The sequence below is a fragment of the Medicago truncatula genome, chromosome 7, assembly GCF_003473485.1.
Source record: "Medicago truncatula cultivar Jemalong A17 chromosome 7, MtrunA17r5.0-ANR, whole genome shotgun sequence".
Taxonomy (NCBI): Eukaryota; Viridiplantae; Streptophyta; class Magnoliopsida; order Fabales; family Fabaceae; genus Medicago; species Medicago truncatula.
The window spans coordinates 32,997,148-33,019,829 of record NC_053048.1 but is presented as its reverse complement, the minus strand read 5'-3'; the positions used below and the strand labels follow the sequence as shown (position 1 = coordinate 33,019,829).

The window sequence follows — 22,682 nt, the reverse complement described above, 5'->3', positions numbered from 1 at the left end:
ATTTTTGTAAATAATCACAGGTATGAAGAAGACTAAGTGCTACAAGTTCAAGGAAGTGGATTTGGTTAGTTTGAGAGAGTTGGCGCTCAAGGTCAAGAGACAAACAGGGTTCCGACTCCGATATGGGGGATTGCTTACTTTGCTCCGAACCGATGTAGACGAGAAGCTAGTGCACACTCTGGTGCAATTTTATGATCCGAGCTTCCGTTGCTTCACTTTCCCGGACTTCCAGTTGGTTCCTACTCTCGAGGCTTACTCCAATCTAGTGGGTCTGCCTATAGCCGAGAAGACGCCTTTCACCGGTCCCGGGACTTCTCTTACTCCTCTGGTTATTGCTAAGGATCTCTACCTCAAGACTTCCGACGTCTCCAACCATCTTATTACCAAATCTCACATCCGGGGGTTCACTTCGAAGTATCTTCTTGATCAGGCTAATCTCGGTACTACTCGTCAGGATACACTCGAGGCTATTCTTGCTTTGCTTATCTACGGGCTCATCCTCTTTCCGAACCTCGACAACTTCGTGGACATGAATGCTATCGAGATCTTTCATTCCAAGAACCCGGTTCCTACTTTGCTAGCGGATACCTACCACGCCATTCACGACAGGACTCTCAAGGGCCGTGGATATATTCTTTGCTGCACATCTCTTTTGTATAGGTGGTTTATTTCGCACCTTCCGAGTTCCTTCCATGACAACTCGGAGAACTGGTCCTACTCGCAGCGGATTATGGCCCTTACTCCTAATGAGGTCGTCTGGCTCACTCCTGCCGCTCAAGTGAAGGAAATCATTATGGGTTGCGGAGACTTTCTCAATGTACCTCTTCTTGGTACCCGTGGAGGAATCAACTACAACCCCGAGCTTGCTATGAGACAGTTCGGTTTCCCTATGAAGTCGAAGCCCATCAATCTTGCCACATCTCCAGAGTTCTTCTTCTACATGAATGCTCCCACCAGACAAGGGAAAGCTTTCATAGATGCTTGGTCCAAGGTTCGAAGGAAGAGTGTGAAGCATCTAGGTGTGAGATCCGGTGTCGCTCATGAGGCCTATACTCAGTGGGTGATAGATCGAGCTGAGGAGATTGGTATGCCTTATCCAGCTATGAGATACGTGTCTTCATCCACTCCGTCTATGCCTTTACCTCTACTTCCCGCAACTCAGGATATGTATCAGGAGCATCTAGCTATGGAGAGTCGTGAGAAGCAAGTGTGGAAAGCTCGGTACAATCAAGCCGAGAATCTAATCATGACTTTGGATGGTAGAGATGAGCAGAAGACTCATGAGAATCTGATGTTGAAGAAAGAACTAGCTAAGGTCCGGAAGGAATTGGAAGAGAAAGACGAGCTGCTTATGAGGGATTCCAAGAGAGCTCGAGGACGACGAGATTTCTTTGACAGATACTGTGATTCAGATTCCGAGTCCGATGATCTTCCGACTACTTCCTATGCTTGAGAGCTTTATTTGTTTACCTTGTTGAAAATGTTGTGTAATTTTGATTATTTGCAAGATTTCTAATTTGTTTTAAAATCCTTCGATGAAAAAAATAAGTCTTTTGCATTCGCATTTGCATATCATGCATCATATGCATCATGCATTGGTCACAAAGGCTTCCAAGTGCTCACTATCTCCTGGTTCCTCTGCCGCAGTGTGAAAAGTGGCTCGTGCTCAGAGAGTTTACGAACCAGATAGAATTGATCGAACCAGAGAATACAGAAGAAAGAAAAGGGCTATGGAAGAAGAGAACGCTCAGCTTCGCACCGAGTTAGCCTCTCTAAAGGAGGAATTGGCTAAAGCTAATGACGTCATGACTGCTCTACTAGCTGCTCAAGAGCAATCAGCTACAGCTATCCCTACAACCACAGCTGCACCAGTAACTACAAGCGTGCTCCCTACCACTTCTGCAAACAATCGCTTTACTATGCCAGTGGGGTTTCCGTATGGGCTTCCACCGTTCTTCACTCCCGTTGCTACAGCAAGCACCTCGGGCACTGCTAACAATGTTCTGATCCCTGCAACAAATGCCGCCTCCATCATTGCTACTTTGCCACAAACAACAGCAGCTGTCACTGAGCCTCTGGTACACACTCTGCCTCAAGGTATTAACATCAACACACAGCACAGAAGCATCCCCGTAACCAAGACTATGGAAGAGATGATGGAGGAACTTGCTAAAGAACTCCGTCACGAGATCCAGGCCAATCGAGGGAATGCAAACTCTGTCAAAACTCAAGACCTTTGCTTAGTGTCAAAAGTGGATGTTCCTAAAAAGTTCAAGATTCCGGACTTCGACCGGTACAACGGGCTAACTTGTCCTCAAAATCACATCATCAAATACGTCCGGAAGATGGGCAATTACAAAGACAATGATTCCCTTATGATCCACTGTTTTCAGGATAGTCTGATGGAGGATGCCGCAGAGTGGTATACTAGTTTGAGTAAGAATGACATCCATACCTTTGATGAGTTAGCCACCGCTTTCAAGAGCCATTATGGGTTTAACACTCGACTGAGGCCAAATAGGGAGTTTCTCAGGTCCCTATCTCAGAAGAAGGAGGAAAGTTTCCGTGAATATGCGCAAAGGTGGAGAGGGGCGGCTGCCCGTATCACTCCTGCTTTAGATGAGGAAGAAATGACCCAGACGTTCTTAAAGACGTTGAAGAAAGATTATGTTGAGAGGATGATCATCGCTGCCCCGAACAACTTTTCGGAGATGGTCACTATGGGAACCCGTCTTGAGGAAGCAGTCAGGGATGGAATCATTGTGTTTGAGAAAGCTGAATCTTCTACGAGTGCATCGAAGAGGTACGGTAATGGACACCACAAGAAGAAAGAAACGGAAGTGGGGATGGTGTCAGCTGGAGCCGGTCAATCAATGGCTACTGTTGCTCCTATCAATGCAGCTCAAATGCCTCCGTCATACCCATATATGCCGTATTCTCAGCATCCGTTCTTCCCACCGTTTTATCATCAGTACCCTTTGCCGCCGGGCCAGCCTCAAGTGCCCGTCAATGCAATTGCCCAACAGATGAAACAACAGATGCCGGTTCAACAACAACAACAAAATCAGCAAGCTAGGCCTACTTTCCCTCCGATACCGATGTTATATGCTGAGTTGCTTCCAACTTTACTCCAGAGAGGGCATTGTACAACTAGACAGGGTAAGCCCCCACCTGATCCGTTGCCTCCAAGGTTCAGGTCTGATCTCAAATGTGACTTTCATCAAGGTGCCCTAGGTCATGATGTCGAGGGATGTTATGCTTTGAAGTATATCGTGAAGAAGCTCATCGATCAAGGGAAGCTGACTTTTGAGAATAATGTCCCACACGTCCTCGACAATCCTCTTCCAAATCATGCCGCTGTGAATATGATCGAGGTGTGTGAAGAAGCTCCGAGACTTGATGTCCGCAACGTCGCAACTCCTCTGGTACCTCTACACATCAAGCTGTGCAAAGCTTCTCTGTTCAATCATGATCATGCCAAGTGTCTGGGATGTCTCCGTGATCCTTTGGGTTGTTATACTGTTCAAGAAGACATCCAAAGCTTAATGAATGATAATCTTCTGACTGTCAGTGATGTTTGCGTGATTGTGCCAGTTTTTCACGATCCGCCTGTCAAGAGTGTACCTTTGAAGAAGAATGCTGAACCTTTGGTGATAAGGTTGCCAGGACCAATTCCTTATGTTTCGGACAAGGCAGTGCCATACAAATACAATGCTACTATGATAGAAAATGGAGTAGAGGTGCCTCTAGCCTCCTTTGCCACAGTAAGCAATATTGCTGAAGGGACTTCTGCAGCGCTAAGAAGCGGGAAGGTTCGTCCGCCGTTATTTCAGAAGAAGGTAGCTACGCCAATCACTCCACCAGTTGAAGAAGCAACTCCAACCGTTGTTTCACCCATTGCTACAGATGTGAATCAGCCTGGCAAATCTATAGAGGATTCAAATTTAGATGAGATTCTGAGAATAATAAAGAGGAGCGACTACAAGATCGTTGATCAATTGCTGCAGACTCCTTCGAAGATATCTGTCTTGTCATTACTCTTGAGCTCCGAGGCTCACAGGAATACCTTGTTGAAAGTGCTGGAGCAGGCTTATGTTGACCACGAAGTTACGGTAGATCGTTTCGGTGGCATAGTGGGAAATATTACTGCTTGCAACAACCTCTGGTTCAGTGAAGAAGAGTTGCCGGAAGCGGGAAAGGGTCACAATCTGGCTTTGCACATCTCGGTGAATTGTAAATCAGACATGATATCAAATGTGTTGGTGGATACCGGTTCCTCTCTCAATGTAATGCCCAAGACAACTCTAGATCAGTTGAGCTACCGTGGGACCCCGTTGAGGAGAAGTACTTTCTTGGTCAAAGCTTTTGATGGATCTCGAAAGAATGTGCTGGGAGAGATAGATTTGCCGATAACCATTGGCCCTGAGAATTTCTTGGTTACTTTCCAAGTGATGGACATTAATGCATCCTACAGTTGCCTGCTGGGAAGACCGTGGATACACGATGCAGGTGCGGTTACTTCCACCTTACATCAGAAGTTGAAATTTGTGAAGAATGGAAAACTCGTTACAATCCATGGTGAAGAAGCATACTTAGTCAGCCAATTGTCTTCTTTTTCTTGTATTGAAGCAGGGTCTGCTGAAGGGACTGCTTTCCAAGGTTTGACCATTGAAGGTGCAGAGTCTAAGGAAGCTGGGGCTGCTATGGCTTCATTGAAGGATGCTCAGAGAGCCATCCAAGAAGGTCAGACTGCCGGCTGGGGCAAGGTGATACAGCTCTGTGAGAACAAGCGTAAAGAAGGTCTCGGGTTCTCCCCGTCATCAAGGGTTTCCTCAGGAGTCTTCCACAGTGCTGGGTTTGTTAATGCTATCTCTGAAGAAGCCACTGGATCTGGTCTCAGGCCTGTATTTGTCACACCAGGAGGCATTGCGAGAGATTGGGATGCCATTGACATTCCTTCAATCATGCATGTTTCTGAGTAATGTGTCTTGTTGCTTTAATGCTTTGTTTTCAAAATAACAATCCTCTCGCTCTGCCCAAAGCGAGAGTGATATTTTCTGTAAGGGCATGTTTGTTTCGGCATTGCCGTTGATTAATAAAATTTTGTCGTTTCTTCCACGACTACTTTTTTTTTAGTGCTTTTTCCCTTGGAAACAATGGTAATGCCAGAAAAAACCAAAACGTCTGTATTTTCTTATTAATTTCAAAAATCTGCATAAAAAAAAAAAAAAAAAAAACTCCTTCTAAAATCATCCAATCATTATATGCAGGTTGAACCATAATAAACCCGTTGAACACAGTAATTCTATGCCTCTTCCAAACTTTGAATTCCCGGTATATGAAGCCGAAGATGAGGAAGGTGATGACATACCATATGAGATCACTCGGTTACTTGAGCAAGAAAAGAAAGCCATTCAGCCTCACCAAGAAGAGATTGAGCTTATCAACATAGGTACCGAGGAAAACAAGCGAGAAATCAAGATTGGTGCTACTCTAGAGGAAGGGGTTAAACGGAAGATCATCCAACTCCTCCGGGAATATCCGGATATTTTTGCATGGTCATATGAAGATATGCCAGGTCTAGATCCTATGATTGTGGAGCATCGGATCCCCACCAAGCCTGAATGTCCTCCCGTCAGACAGAAATTGAGAAGGACTCATCCAGATATGGCTCTCAAGATTAAGAGCGAGGTTCAAAAGCAGATTGATGCGGGCTTCCTCATGACAGTTGAGTATCCTGAATGGGTTGCCAATATTGTGCCTGTGCCAAAGAAGGATGGTAAAGTCCGGATGTGTGTTGACTTCAGAGACCTGAACAAAGCCAGTCCAAAAGACAACTTTCCATTACCTCATATTGATGTGCTTGTTGATAATACTGCTCAGTCTAAGGTGTTCTCCTTCATGGACGGTTTCTCCGGTTACAATCAAATCAAAATGTCTCCCGAAGATAGAGAAAAGACATCTTTTATCACTCCATGGGGTACTTTCTGCTACAAAGTGATGCCGTTCGGCCTAATTAATGCTGGTGCTACCTACCAAAGAGGAATGACTACTCTGTTTCACGACATGATTCACAAAGAAGTCGAAGTATATGTGGACGACATGATTGTGAAGTCAACAGATGAGGAGCAGCATGTTGAATATTTGACAAAGATGTTTGAAAGGTTGAGAAAATACAAGCTTCGATTGAATCCCAACAAATGTACATTCGGTGTCAGATCCGGGAAGTTGTTAGGCTTCATTGTCAGCCAAAAGGGCATTGAAGTCGATCCTGATAAAGTCCGGGCCATCCGAGAAATGCCAGCTCCACAGACAGAGAAGCAAGTCAGAGGTTTCCTCGGGCGTTTGAATTACATCTCCCGATTCATATCTCACATGACCGCAACCTGCGGGCCGATCTTCAAGCTACTTAGAAAGAACCAGCCTGTTGTATGGAATGATGAATGCCAAGAAGCCTTTGATAGCATCAAGAATTACCTGCTGGAACCACCTATCCTTGTCCCACCCGTGGAAGGAAGGCCTTTGATTATGTATTTGGCAGTGTTTGATGAATCCATGGGATGTGTACTTGGTCAACAAGATGAAACTGGGAAGAAAGAGCATGCTATCTACTATCTGAGCAAGAAGTTCACCGATTGTGAAACTCGGTATACAATGCTTGAGAAGACTTGTTGTGCTTTAGCTTGGGCTGCCAAACGCCTGCGTCATTATTTGGTGAATCATACAACTTGGTTGATATCCAGAATGGATCCGATCAAGTATATCTTTGAGAAAGCTGTTGTTACGGGAAAGATTGCACGCTGGCAGATGCTTTTGTCTGAATATGATATTGTGTTCAAAACTCAAAAGGCAATCAAAGGTAGCATTCTTGCCGATCATCTTGCTTACCAACCTCTTGATGATTATCAACCAATTGAGTTCGACTTCCCCGATGAAGAGATCATGTATTTGAAATCCAAAGACTGCGACGAACCGTTGATTGAGGAAGGTCCAGATCCCAATAGCAAGTGGGGTTTAGTCTTTGATGGTGCTGTCAATGCTTATGGTAAAGGAATTGGGGCAGTCATTGTATCCCCACAGGGGCATCACATTCCTTTTACCGCCAGAATTCTGTTCGAATGTACCAACAACATGGCTGAGTATGAAGCATGTATCTTTGGGATCGAGGAAGCAATTGACATGAGAATCAAACACCTCGACATCTATGGAGATTCTGCGCTCGTCATCAATCAGATAAAGGGTGAATGGGAGACACACCATGCTAAGTTGATTCCTTATCGTGATTATGCGAGACGTTTGCTGACATATTTTACAAAGGTTGAGCTGCACCATATTCCTCGTGATGAGAACCAAATGGCTGATGCTCTTGCTACTCTATCTTCCATGTTCCGAGTAAACCATTGGAATGACGTGCCATTAATCAAAGTGCAACGCCTTGAAAAACCTTCGCATGTGTTTGCTATTGGGGATGTGATCGATCAGGCTGGTGAAAATGTGGTTGACTATAAACCCTGGTATTATGACATCAAGCAGTTCTTGCTAAGCCGTGAGTATCCGCCGGGTGCTTCCAAACAAGACAAGAAGACCCTGAGAAGATTGGCCAGCAGATTTCTGTTAGATGGAGATATTCTGTACAAGAGAAACTATGACATGGTATTGTTAAGATGTGTTGATGAACATGAAGCAGAGCAGTTAATGCATGATGTACATGACGGTACCTTCGGGACCCATGCTACAGGGCATACTATGTCAAGAAAGTTGCTACGGGCAGGTTACTACTGGATGACTATGGAGCATGATTGCTACCAGCACGCCAGAAAGTGCCACAAATGTCAAATCTATGCTGATAAGATTCATGTGCCTCCGCACGCTCTCAATGTTATTTCATCCCCGTGGCCGTTCTCAATGTGGGGCATCGACATGATTGGAAGAATTGAACCGAAGGCTTCAAATGGTCATCGTTTCATATTAGTGGCAATTGACTACTTCACCAAATGGGTTGAAGCAGCATCTTATACCAATGTGACCAAGCAAGTGGTAGCTAAGTTCATCAAGAACAACATCGTCTATCGATATGGTGTTCCCAGCAAGATTATTACCGACAATGGTACCAACCTGAACAACAATGTGGTACAAGCTCTTTGTGAAGAATTCAAAATTGAGCATCATAACTCTTCTCCCTATAGACCTCAGATGAATGGTGCAGTTGAGGCCGCCAACAAGAATATCAAGAGAATTGTCCAGAAGATGGTAACCACTTACAAGGACTGGCATGAGATGTTACCCTATGCTCTGCATGGCTACCGTACTACCGTGCGCAGTTCAACCGGGGCAACCCCTTTCTCTCTTGTATATGGTATGGAAGCGGTTCTTCCTTTGGAAGTGGAGATCCCATCCCTCCGTGTGATCATGGAAGCAAAGTTATCTGAGGCTGAATGGTGCCAGAGCCGGTATGACCAGTTGAATTTGATTGAGGAAAAACGCATGGATGCCATGGCTCGTGGACAGTCATATCAAGCAAGAATGAAGACTGCTTTTGACAAGAAAGTCCATCCTCGAGAATTCAAGGTAGGGGAACTTGTATTGAAAAGGAGGATAAGCCAGCAACCCGACCCAAGGGGCAAGTGGACGCCTAACTATGAAGGTCCTTATGTTGTCAAGAAGGCCTTCTCCGGTGGTGCTTTAATCCTTACACACATGGATGGTGTAGAGCTTCCAAATCCAGTGAATGCCGATATAGTCAAGAAATACTTTGCCTAGAAATATGAAAAGAACAGCGTGGTAGGTCGAAAACCCGAAAGGGCGGCCTAGGCAAAAATGCGCTTCCCGGTGGATCGAAAACCCGAAAGGGCGGTCCAGGCAAAAATAAGGGACAAAAAACAAATATGAAAAGCTCGCTGAGATTGTACACAACTCAGGCAAGAATGAGCGTCTCGATGAGCCGAAAACCCGGAAGGGCGGTTCATGCAAAAATGAGATTGAAACAAAAGGCAAGTAACTATATCTGACCAACCACCGTCCCCCTTGGGACATCTGCTGCTGTTAATGACTATCTTCATCAAAAGCTTCTGTACTTGTGAATTCAAAGTTTCTAAGAACTGTCATGATTACTGTGTTCAATGTACCACCAACCAATAAAATTACCATTTTCCAAGCTTTGTAAATCCGTGGAGTCACGCCTTCGGCTGACCACCACTCTTATACATCAATTTGAGCCTGTGCTTTTGTTTGAAACTCTGTTTTCTTTTTACTTTCAAAGCTATGTACAAAAACATTTTCTTTCTATTTTGATAATGACAATGCTTGAAACAAACATTTTTTTTGAAAATTGAAAACTTTTTGTCTATTTTGAAAAGCAAACCTGAGCAACAGGGTACATTCAAATGAAACATGCATGAGCGAGAGTATGTTGATGTCTATTTCAATATATGTTACAAGCAGGTTCTCCTCCAGGATAGTCTGTGGTCAATGGCAAGAATGAAAAAACAGAATGAAAATGCATGAAATTGAATGAGCTCGCTAAGTTGAAAACCCGAAAGGGCGACTTAGGCAAAAATGAGCACCCCGCTGGATTGACAACCCGAAAGGGCAGTTCAGGCAAAAATGGGGCATTGAAAAGAATTTATTTCCCCGGTGGATCGAAAACCCGAAAGGGCGATCCAGGCAAAAATGGGATGCAAAAAAATGAATGAATGAAATTGAGAAAATAACATGCAAAAAGCATTGACCACAGATGCAATGTCTACAACATACCCAGTACTGAAATGCCCAGCACAACGGCGTTTTCCCCAGTAAAGTCTTCCAAGATTCTATCTCCAGCAAGTTGCATACCTGCCTGCCCTCAGCCTAGGTCCGAAACGTCTCCCAACGACGTCATCTCCAAAGAGGATTTCCAAGAATGTGTAATATAGCACGAGCCACTACGTGCCCAATACTCTGATGTCTTGTCTTCCCCGTGAAGTCGTGCCTACAAACTGTCAACCATCATGCATTTCAATCATTCATGCATGCATGATCATGCATATTACATGTCTATACATCTGATAAAAATTGTTATACCATCCATACATGTTGCATTTCCAATACAAATGTCAAATTCAAATGTCAATGTCACATTCAATTCAAATGTCAATGTCAATCTCAATTCAAATGTCAATGTCAATTTCAAATTCAATGTCAATGTCAACTTCAATTCAAGTATCAATGTCAATTTCAATTCAAATAGCAATGCCAATTTCAAGTCAATAATCAACACCCCTATTACCTTGTGAGCCAGTGCAGTTTGGCCAGTTTCCACCTTTCAAACTAAGATGACGTCAAGTCAGTTTCAAATTCTTATTTCAATCCCCAGTGAATATGTTTCTGTTCGGTCAAGTGGCTAGTTCAAGTCCAAGAACAGCTTGTACCTATCATTTTGCTTATGTTATCGGTCGAGTGCCCAGCTCAATCCAAGAGCAGCTTGTACCTGTCAATATGTTTCCGTTTGGTCAAGTGCCCAGCTCAATCCAAGAGCAGCTTGTACCTGTCTATCTGTTTCTCTCCGGTGGAGTAACTAGTTCGCATCCAAGAACAAGCTCGCACCTGTCTATTTGCCTTGCTTTCAGTCGAGTAACCAGTTCGAATCCATAAGAACAACTCGTACCTGCCAATTTTACATGTTTTCAGTCGAGTCACCAGTTCGAATCCATAAGAACAACTCGTACTTGCCAACTTTCTCTTTTTCCCAGTCGGGTCACCAATTCGAATCCATAAGAACGACTCGCACTTTCCAATATCCCCAAGTGAGTTACCAATTCGAATCCATAAGAACAACTCATGTTTGTCCAGTAACCTCTATCCCCTGTGAAGTGACCAGTTCGAATCCATAAGAACAACTCGCAGTTGTCTGTTTGTTTCATTCCCGGTCAAGTGGCTAGTTCGAATCCAAGAACAGCTTGTACCTATCCAACTTGTTTCTAGTTTCCCGATACTCTGCTATTCACTACCTTTGTCAATGTCTACCAATCCCGCAATGGATACGACATATTTTGTTAATTCCAATCTCCATGAGGTCTTGCATTTATAATCCAAATGATGCATAGCATGCATATTATTTGAAAATGGGTAGGCGTATTTTTACGTCCAAACACAGTGCAAATGTTAATATTTAAGTATCTTCGTCCTGTCAAGCCAAAGACTCCGTCTCTTGACTCTCCAGACAAAGAAACTTAAATAGGGGCAGCTGTTATACCCTGTTTTTGGACCTAAAAATACTGGGCCCAATTTCATTTCAAACTTTGTCAATTATCAAATTTCAACTGCACAGTTCAAATTGTCTCTGCCTCACAGTATTTTCAATCACAATTTTACCTATGTTTTTCTTGCATAAAACCTTTCAAAATGTCTTTACTTGTCTTGTAAGTCATTCAAAAGTGTCTCTGAATCATTACATTGCTTTTTCTACAGTTTATTTCAAAATTTGCAAAAAGTCATACAGAAGGGTATTTTGGTCATTTCCTGCAGTGGGACCCATTTTCATCCTTGTGGCTGTCTCTGAGTCTTTTCAGATTGTTTTTTTTACATTTCATCAGTAAGCCTTGTTAAGTTCATTTCAAACTTGCATCTGAGTCAGTGTCGAGTTAATTTGATTCTGTCTAGTTCATTTTTAACCCTAGGGGCATTTTGGTCATTTCACACGAAATTTTGGCATGGGGAGGTTACTTTGAAGTACCTCATTTAGGCCATTGGTTCGTTTTAGTCCGTTTTGTCAATTTTATTTGTGTTTCGCTTTACGTTTGGTCAAATTATGTTTTTTATTCAAATTTTATTTTTTATTGCATTTTGGTCCCTCAATTGAGGTCCCAAAATTGCATTTTTGTCCAAACTGTTTTTTTATTTCATTTCAAGTTTTTTTTTTAATTTTGCAGTCCAGTCCTTGTCATTTTCACAATTTGCAGATTGGTCCTTAAATAAAATAGCAAGCAACGCCCAAGTGAGCAAGTCCAGGATACGTGTCAGTTCCCCATTGGCCAAACAGTACACTTGTCAGCTATAAAAGCAACACAGTGGCAATGAATTTCACACGTTTTTCCATTCATCAAGTGCCAACTCATAAACACAGAGTCACACTCTCTCTCTTGTCAGTTACAAATCAAAACAGAAAAAGCTTCAACATTCATCAATGGCGTAAACCTGACCTTTTCCAGAAACAGAAACTACACAAATTCAAGCTATTTTTTCATGGATTCTCAGTGATTCTTTGAAGAATCATCATCATTGAATCAGTATCTTCGCAATTCAAGGTGCGAATTCGCCAAAGGCAAACTCCAGCACCGATCACGAAGATACAGTGAGGAAGACGAAGAAGAAGGAAAGATAATGAAGGTTTAAACCGGCGAAGAAGACGATAAAGCAAGAAACCAGCAGGAACACCGGTTTATCTCCGGATTCAAAGCCAAATCACATAGCATCAAGAACATTCAAGTTTTCTCAAAGTTTTCCTCCATTAAAGGTTTCAACCAAAACCTTAGGTAAAACTCAGCATCTTTTCTCAAAAGTATTATCACTGTTAAACCTAAAAAAAATATCACGCAAGTAAAACAGATCCAAAATTTCCAGAATTCAAAACCAAAACCGTAACCGTAAACACAAAACCTAGATCCATAAGGATCTAAGTTTTGAAAGCAAGAACAAACATCAAAGAGGTATAAAACAACGAAATGATGTAGATCTTCAAGGATCTAAACGTTTTCTTTCAAAAAATCAAAATCAAATTCAAAGCCGTACGGCAAATTTCCAGATCTACATCGTTTCGAATTGAATTTGAAAAAACAACTGCTGGATTCGTGTTTAAGGTTAAAGGACGAATTGATTGATGAAGAAATCTTGAAATTCTGGAAATTTTAGGTCACCGGAGTTCTTGAACTCGCCGGAGAAGATGAAGTTTCCGGCGGACCTTCAAGGTCTCCGCCGTAGCTTCATCCTCGCCGGCGGCGAGGTTAGTGAGAGGTGAGGGAAGAGAGAAGAACTTAGAGAGAGAAAGGGGAGTGAAAAATGAAGAAAACCGGAACCTCTTCCCTTATATAGCCAGTGAACCGGACCGGTTTATTTCCGGTCCAGTCCCCCTTGTTCCTGGCCGTTTGATCTAGGGTTTCAGAATCCTAGATCAATCGTGTGGCTCCTGTACAATCTGTCTTTTTGAGTGTGGGCTTTGGGTTTGGGCTTAGTCTGCTTTTACGTTTTTTTGCTTTTTTTGCTACTTGCACCATACTTGCCTGCTGTTTGCACCCTTGGTTCATGTTAATTTTCATCAATAAATTCCAAGAAATTTACTATGTCATTTCACTATTTTTCTTGATAATTTTCAGTGGTATTTTACTTGGAAAAGTTGATAAAAATTTTAGTGTTGTTTTGTCAAGGGTCTTTACTATTTTAAGTCATTTTTCTCGCGTTTCTACCCGTTACTTCATGTACATAATGTCCGTGTTCGTCATGTTTGATTTGCATACTATTCCATGTGAATTTTGCTACTGTTTGCTATGCATATGTCACTGTTTTGATGTGTTGAGTTTTGTTCTTGCATCATGCGCATTATTCATCACATGTTTCCGGCTTATTTTCACCGTCATTTTAACCGTCTTATGCCATACTTTCTTCTATCACTTTATGCCATTTTCTTTTTACCATTTTCTACTAACATTTCCTTTCATATTGATCACTTCATAGCACTTCATTATCTTCACTATTGCCTCCGTTAGTTTAGTTTTCTTTTTTTACAAATTGTAATTCATTCGATGATGTAATATTTTACCATTGGTTTGTAGCTTGGCAAAGGGGCCATAGAATGTATTTAGGCAATTTTTGTAATATGGACTATGGACACTATGACGCACCGACACGCACACACTCACCTTAGATGTATGCATAGGATTGTATGGTTAAATAAGCGTTTAGGTTTTAAACACTTAGAGAAAATCCATCTTTTTTTCAAAAAAATAATTGAACTTCACTCCAAAAACTTTCATAATAAGTATGAAGTCAACACTTCATTTTTTCCTTTCTTTTTTCTTAAGAAAAATTCAATTCATCTTAATCATTTAGACTTTCTTTCTAATCACTAATTAAACCTCACTTTTTTTGCTAAATCTAATGCTCATGAAGCCTCCCAATCTCCTCCTTCAAAACCTTTTTTTTCAAAACTTAAAATCAAACAATTAAAACAAAAAAACAAGTTTTTTAGCAAGAACTACGAACGGTTTTGATCCCTTAAAAGGGTACGTAGGCAATGAGTCAAAACTCATCCAAGCCAAAATAAAATCAAATCCTACTTCTTCTCACCTCCATTCTTAACTAATCACACCTTCTTTTTTACAAATAAGCAATAAAACTAAAGCGTAGAAATAAACTTAGGAAAGCGGTTCTTATGGAATACCATAATCGCTCCGGGTGCCTAACACCTTCCCGTAGCGAAAACGACCCCCGAATTCGGAAACTCAAGGGTTTTTCTCCTTTTACCCTTCCCAAGAAAAAAGAGAGATATCAACGGTCGAAAGGTACAAGTCCAATTAATGGCTTGGCACCCAAAAACCATGATAACAAGATGAGTCAAACCAAATCAAAGCAAAGAATCAAACCAACAAACATAGGAACCAACAAAGAGAAGAACAATAAAAAAAAAGGAGTGTTCAGGCATGTAAACACAAGTAAAGTTACCTTGCTAGCTTATTTCAAGTATATGGAAAAGAATGTTGTATAATGATTGTTTGATTCATTTGATTTGATTTTGTATAATGATTAGTTTATATGGAAAAGTATTCCTATATATAAAATAATGTCATTTATTTGGATAATATGATATGAACATTAGACTCTAGTTAGGAGGACAAGAATACGTTTGTTGTTTTATTCCAACAAAAATTATGCTCAGTATTTTTCACAACGGTGGCCTTGTAGACTGATGTGAAATATTTTTTATGAATAAAAAAAGGAACTTGAATTCACATCGGGGAAACTTATAACCGAAGTGAAGCATTCATATTTGACATCAGTTTCTATTGTACAACCTACGTGAAAACCTGTGCTACTGGATAAAATGTCACATATCAAATCAGTGATTGGATACCCGATATGGAAAAGGACTTCTCACAACCATCCCAAACCCGATGTAAAATGTTACTGACATACAACATCACCTTTAGTTACATCGGGTGGGACCCAATGTGAAAAGTCGATTTCCACTGATGTGAAATTTCATTTATGTAGTAGTGATTTAAGGAGTTATTACCCAATGGTGGGGTATTTACCGAGACATTCATGCATTAGATGACTCAGACAAATGCCCAACGCTGGGGTACTGAACATCGAGTTTTAGGAGTTATTACCCAATGGTGGGATAGTGACGATTCATATGCATTAGATGATTCAAAATAATGCCCAATGGTGGGGTACTGAACATCCAATTTTTAGGAGTTATTACCCAATGGTGGGGTATATTGTCCAATGGTGGGACAATTGGCTCCGTTTAGAGGTGAAATCCGGATCATGAGCATGTACATATAGATTGACCATTAGGGACTAACACATTTTAGTTAGAGCGTAACTTGGTGCTAGGGGTGATGATTATGAAACTGAAGTAATGTGTCATATATGATTAATTTATTTTTATTTTCATGAAATCTATGTTGCATGCCTATTTGTACCATGTTTGTTAGTTGGAGATGACCCTTACTTTTGGACAGATGACCGTCGATCCGTGTTTCCTCCTTGGCGGTGACGTTAGGGAGGCAAAGTGATATAGTAGAAGAAGACGCTAGTGGTGCACATTTGGAGGCTTGATATATTCCGACACTAGTATTAGCCTTGTTGAGAAAAATTTTCACAAGCATCCGGAACTTTGACCAGTTAGGTGTAGTCTTGGGTAGAAAAAGGCCAAATGTCTTGATATTAGGAATATTATACTTTTGTTGTAAAATTTACTATTTTAAAAATTCGAAGAGAAAATTAATTATTATTTTATTTTATAGTTGATGAGTTTTACGTTACATTTATTATTTTAAAAGAAAAAAAATATTCATATTTTCATTAAGACTTTTGTTAATTAACGTCCGAAAAATCGGGTCGTTACAGCTGGTATTAGAGCAGTTTGATCTAGTTCGGACTGTGGGGATGGTTGGGTAGTTTTGTTTAAGTCATGTTAGTGCTGGTCATGTCCTCCAAAGCCTTCAAGAGATGGTGTGTATTTTTGTAGAACACTCGAACCTTGTTTGAATGTTTCCTTATCGTAGCATTGTCTGTCTTAAACCCAAGTGTGCGGATCTCAACTTTATTCATGATAAGTCCAGTTAATCATGCGAGAAGCAAAAATCAAGAATGGTTGGTATGCACCTAAGTTTCATGAGTGGTTGTGTTTCATTGTTGGGGGTTTAATTAATGGGGAAATAGATAGAAACTCAGTTGACCTTAAGTTCAAGATGAAGTGAATGATATAAAAGTGGTGAGATGTTTAAATTGTGTCACAAGGGACTGTTTGAGATGTTTTTTTGAGGGGAACTTCTAATGAGCAACTTTATGTAGGGGTTATTCAAAATCAAGAAAATAGCAGTTTAAGAGCTTATGAAATAAGAATTAATTTTGTTCTATGACACCCCTTGCGTGAGATAAGTTAGAATAAGATTTCAGCAATAGTGCCTTCTAAGGGAAGTAGATTAGTCCTTGGTGAAATAAAGAATTTTGAGTTAATTAGTTGAGGGTTGTACAATGAGTAGCAGTTAAAATTTCAAGGTACGGTAATGAGATATTTGAGAATTAAGAAGACATAATTTGGAGAACGAGGTAATGATTGAATGAGATAAAGCTAAAGTGACTAGTGTATGACTTTACAAGGATATAGTATAATGATTCTTTTTCAGTGAAAAATACATTATTTACAAAGAGTTTCAAGGATTACGAAAGTTGAAAAAATATTTTGAGAGATGACCAATCGTCAGTTGACAACAACGCTATCTTGGAATGTGTTTAGTAACTTCTGTAGTATTGTCCCAAACAGTCTCATTTCCTTGAGTCGGGCGTGATGGAATGAATGAGGATTTATCTTTTCTTAGAGTGTAAATTGCATCCAACTTTAACTATTTGTTTCCAAAAGAAAAATGCTTTCGGAAAAGGTAAACAACAACATTTTCTACATTCATAATCAAAATAAACTCTTACAGTCTTATGCAATACGCTAGAATCATGAAAATTCATTTCAAAGAGAAAATACTTGGATAATGTTCCTTCTTATTTGTAAAATCAATAAGTTCCACATACTAAAAATCCATAATTCATTATTCCTCCATTTCATTCAAATTAATTCTTATTTGTTTTCTCAACCTCTCTTGATATCTTCAATGATTTAAGCTCATCTATAAATTGCATCAAATTGTTGTAAGAGGTTCCACCCTCCTCTATGCTCTTCTTAGCTGCATCACAAAGTTTTCTTGCTCTCCTCCTCATTTCTCCACTCTCTTCTCCTTTTCCCATCAACACTGCCACAGCTTTTGCAATCTCTTCCCTTCTCACCAAAGCATCGTCATCGACACTAGCCCAAAACTTGTTCACTTTTGATCCAACTGAAACTCCAATCTTCAAAACATCAACAAGCAACTTCTCATTGTAAAATTGCTCAGCAAACATTGGCCATGCAATCATTGGCAAACCCGAGTTCAAGCTTTCAAGAATTGAGTTCCATCCACAGTGAGTCACAATCCCTCCTGTTGCAGGGTGATCCAATATAAGGAGCTGTGGTGCCCAATTCCATATGATATAGCCCTTTTTGCTTTCTTTCATCCTTTGCTCAAAATCATGAAGAAAACTGTCTTTGACTTCGCCTCCGTCTTTTTTCCTAACAACCCAAATGAAATTATGACCTGAATTTTCAAGTCCATGAGCTATTTCAACAACCTGAGCATAAGAAAGCCTAGTCAAGCTTCCAAAACTTACATACAACACAGAATCATTAGGGTTAGAGTTAAGCCAATTTAACAATTCTGACTGTATTGCAATGTTTCCATCATCCTTGTTAATCCATGTTGAAACTGGTCCCACACTCCATGCTTTAATCTTCATGGTGCTCTTGTAAAGTTGCTCATAATCACTTTCAAGATCATGAAAGCTATTATACAGTGTTCCGTAGCTTTTGCTTTCTGATTCATATACCACATCCAAATAATCTGAGAATTGACTTCTAGTCCTACACCATTCTTCTAGCTGCAAAGAAGTAATCTCAATGTTATGTGGAAGTTCCGGAATTGAAAAAAGTTGGCCATCAGAAACTAAATTCTCATGAGGCTTATACTTTCTGATAAAATGAGCACAACAGCTAGAAAAGTAGCTTGAGCTGTAATAGTAGATCCTTGGAACACCGAGTTTCGCTGCTGATTCAACTGTCCAAGGATAGAACATATCAGAGACTATGCAATCAGGTTGAAGATCTTGAAACAGAATTTCAATTTGATCTTGAAGCAATGAAATTCCATGACCGATTTTACCAAGCATTTCTAAGGAAGTTCCATCTTTGATGTTTTCGACACCTTCTGGAAGACCAACTTGTGCTGAAGGGAATTGAATGACACAAGTTCTGATGGAATAACCGCAACAGGTGTCGTTGTCGATAGCTTTCTTGAATAACAAGGCATTGGCATGTGTAGTGATAATGGTAACATTAATACCATGCTTTGCAAATAGTCTTGCTGTGTCAATCATAGGGTTCATATGGCCAGGAGTTAGATAAGGTAGAAAAATAACATTGAGTTTTTGAGATTGAGATTCCATTTTTATGACAAGTTTAGATGAGAAACTCTACTCGCTCTTTTGTTTTCAAACACACTTTGTTATTCTACTATCTTTGTTTCAATCTTTCTCCTGCAAGTTTCTAGTGGTAACTGATATTATTATAGAAGACTGTTATATGAACACAAAAATAGATTCCTTACCTGCGACTTTCGAGGTCCGAATTGTAAAAATAAGCAACCGTCAATATTAAAATATGAAGATTCTCGTGGACACTTCTATTTAGAGAGAGATAGACTCATGAAAAATGATAATAATATTTCAAAAATAATTTATCCTACGAGTATATCTCTCTTCAAATAGTAGTAGAGAAACTCTTACATAGTCACAACCACAAATAAATATCTACTTTTTTTAATTTATATTCGACATGTAATATGATTTGCAAGTAGTAATTATTTATTAATTAAGCCGGTTGTTGCCGTTTGTTGTTTGAGTTTTGACAAAATTGGATGTGTATTATATTTTCCTCAGACAATCATTGGCATTAGTTTATAGGCAGTTTTTGTCTTCTAGCCATCCTTGAAATTTGTCTTCTCTTTTTGTTCTTTTCTTTCTGTCTTTGTTGGTATAAGGACGGTTAGATTAGTTTAATAAGGTTCAAAACTTGAGTAGCATAGTTTTAGTTGAAAGAGTCAAACTTATTTAAAAAAATATGTCATGTCTATTTGTGTTTTTCACAACATCAAATTTGGTTAAATTGATTATCCACATTAAAATAGAAGGAGCAATTGATGGCTTGTCATTTCATTCATTTAATCTAATTTATTTGTTTTTTAATAAAGTTTCTTAGAATTTGAGCTTGAGTTTCAAAATCAATTTATAAGGTGAAAGATTTTCTCTCATAGGCTCTTTTGAGCTATCACTAAGAAAACTAAAATCTAAGAAGGAATAATAGAATAAAAACACCATCTAGAAAATTTAAATATACTTCATTTCATTTTGAATGCCCTAATCATGAGACTATACAATGCTTATATAAGTTGACGCATACTCGCGATAAGATAATTACATCAATCTCACAATTACAATGCTACCAACCAAACTAGTAGAATATGCTTCAAAGATCCCCATCTAGAATAAACTTGAAGAAACATTATTAAATTATCCTCAATGATCATATCACTTACTTATAAACTCTTTCAATTTATATCTCATCCAACTGAATATCACAACTGGAAGCACTAAATTAGATAGTTGCAACAAAAGAAAACAAATTTTACCATTTTGTTTTGCTTATGTTTTAGTCATTTAATCTCGTTCATAATTCTTATGCTGCTTTTGCCAATTATTATCTCTTTCCCTGTGTCCTTGTATGTAATTAACCTACATAAGCACAAGAATACAATTCACAATGATTAAGCACTCAAATGTTTGGGAAAATTTCCAAGCAAAACAGTACAAACAACACAAAAAATGCATGGAAAAATATCATTTAAGAAAAAACATTAGCATTATCAAGCTTCGCATACACGGTCCATCCAATTCCAGATTGCTTCATCCAAAATATTTGCATAAACCGATGTATAAGTCGATATATCATAGATGAAGATCATAGTGATTCAAATCCAAGTTACTATAAAACAAAATGATAGAAATATCATCTAAGACAATGGTGAAATATAAATTACTATTTCCTACTTCCTATTTTAGATCCTATTAAGCAAATCTAACCGATTGTCTCATCCATCATCCGCAAGACAATGTCGCGTAAGTGTATCCTCCTCCTATGGTATCAAATGCTTCTCATCTTCTTTTGTACCTCCATTTCCAACTTCACTTTCATCCACCATTTTGATAGAGTTGGGGTTACTGATCTAATATTCAAATAAATACCATTAGACATTAGTTCAAAACCAGAACACAAAAATGAATTCATAATGTGGATAAGTGAGTAAATTAAATCAATCATATAATTTGGTTAATGCCTGTCACCAGTTAAAATAGATATTGTGAAAAAAACAGAAAGGCTAGATTGCTTTAAAATCATTTAAGTTGTTTTTTCCGACTCTGTTCGTCTTGTGTAGTGACTTGGTTTAATAAACTTTGCCGTTAGAAAAAAAAAAGAAAAGATAGATGGCTTTAAAATGTGATACTGAGAGAGAACAAATTGAAAAATTAACAATGCAGTGAAAACATTGTTGTGTAGAGAGATTATATGCTAATTAAGTGATAACAGCAGTTACAATAAGCACCAATTAAAATTGTTGTGGTCTTTAGTACAACGAAGGAACTTAATGCAGATGAAGATGAAGATATTTTCTAAGCAGTAGTAATAACGAAGGAAACCATTACCGGCGATTATATATAATCAATTAAGAATACAATAAACCCAAACCATCATTAAGAAATTTCACAAAATCTATAAGTAAAAAACGACAAGGAAATTAAAACAATGAATCAACGAAAATTCAAATAAGTTAACCGCCAGTGAGAAACTTACTTTCAACAAACCGCAACCAAGCTTTCTACATAAACATTTGCAAGAGAGAACCGACTGTCGTTAACTCTAATTCGGTCTATTTCTCCATTTCTCAAATTATAGATCATTGCATTGCGGTGTTGAAGAACAAATACATTTGCTAATATCACCATATCACCATTTTTATAAAGGCATGCCATTCGAAAACCACCATTAAAGTAATAGATTATGGTAGCTAATCTTAAATAATTGAGTCCAAGACTCTTGAACTCCATACTCCTTCATCTGCCATAAAACAAAATCATTTTCCTTGGTATCATGAGAAAAACAAAGGCATTCCATCAAAACCTTAAGAACTGGCTGAACAAATGGCACCTCATCAAAACCTTGAGGCAGCAACAACTGCTTGTATGTCTCCGTTGAAAGATCAAGCGAAATAATCACAAATTGCTCAACATGAGAAATATACTCGTATATATAATATTGATGGAAATACTTGTGAATAGCCAGCCAATTAATAGTGCCACTCAAATGCACACCACTATTAATAGAAGTATTACCATAATCCAACCAATTAAGAGGAATCACTGGAAAACTTTGAATGTTTCTCCAACAATTACCACCTAAAATAAAAACTTTGACCTCACTTTTCGCTAAAGCTGGTTTGTTTTCTTCAACATGAAACTCTACAACCTTATAAGTTTTGCTTGAATCATCATAACCTAAAGCGAACTGAAAACTGTTTGACACATATTGGACGACACTATCTAGAGGAAGGGTATGACTAAAGGACCCTAATTGTTTAGATTTTTTTCTTGTGGAAGGGTTCCAGAAATAGATGGAGTAGTCCCCTTACTCAACAGTTTGTGTCCTAGAGTGAGATTTGTAAAACAAGAAGATCAATCCGTTGCAGGAACCAGCTATATAGCAACCGTTTTCCAGAGAATGGATATTGTTGTCGTTGTAAATAGTGATGGACGGATTTTTGATTAAACGACTCAAGGGGATGGGTGAGACATTATAACCACCCTAAGATGCTTGTCAACAAAAGTTGAATAAGTGATGAGAGTGTTCCAAGACTTGCTCACGCATTTGAATAGCACGATGGTTTTCAAACATAGCAATGATAGGTTTTCCCTTTTATGACGTTAATGATAAAAGGGAAAATTGAATTGACCTTCCTTGAGATTTTTTTAAACAACACAAGTACACCATCTAATTTCAAAAACTTCGAAAAAATTCAAATATGCAAAATCACAAAAATATCTTTCTTAACAAACCTTGGAATTCAAACCAAGTGACTCCTAAATTTTTTTAATCAAACTTCAATCAATTTTAATCATATTTAGACTTTTTCAAACTTTAAAATCAATCAAATAACATTTTATTCTTCTGTCATTTCTGCCTCTTATCCGCTCGAAAACATTTTCAAAATCAAGCAAATCACATTTTTATT

General features: G+C 39.1%; 1 protein-coding gene across 1 annotated transcript; it reads right to left on the bottom strand.

Annotated features, from left to right (window-relative positions):
• Positions 1–17,139: 17,139 nt before the first annotated feature.
• LOC11411140 (soyasapogenol B glucuronide galactosyltransferase) lies at positions 17,140–19,080 on the bottom strand. The gene has a single exon (XM_003623403.4). The coding sequence runs from the start codon at positions 18,784–18,786 to the stop codon at positions 17,323–17,325; it is 1,464 nt and encodes a 487-aa protein (XP_003623451.1). The 5' UTR covers positions 18,787–19,080; the 3' UTR covers positions 17,140–17,322.
• Between the last annotated feature and the right edge of the window lie 3,602 nt (positions 19,081–22,682).

What these genes read in the sequence shown, in the direction of transcription:
- LOC11411140 (XM_003623403.4), bottom strand. Translation starts at nt 18,786, where the DNA reads ATGGAATCTCAATCTCAAAAACTCAATGTTATTTTTCTACCTTATCTA.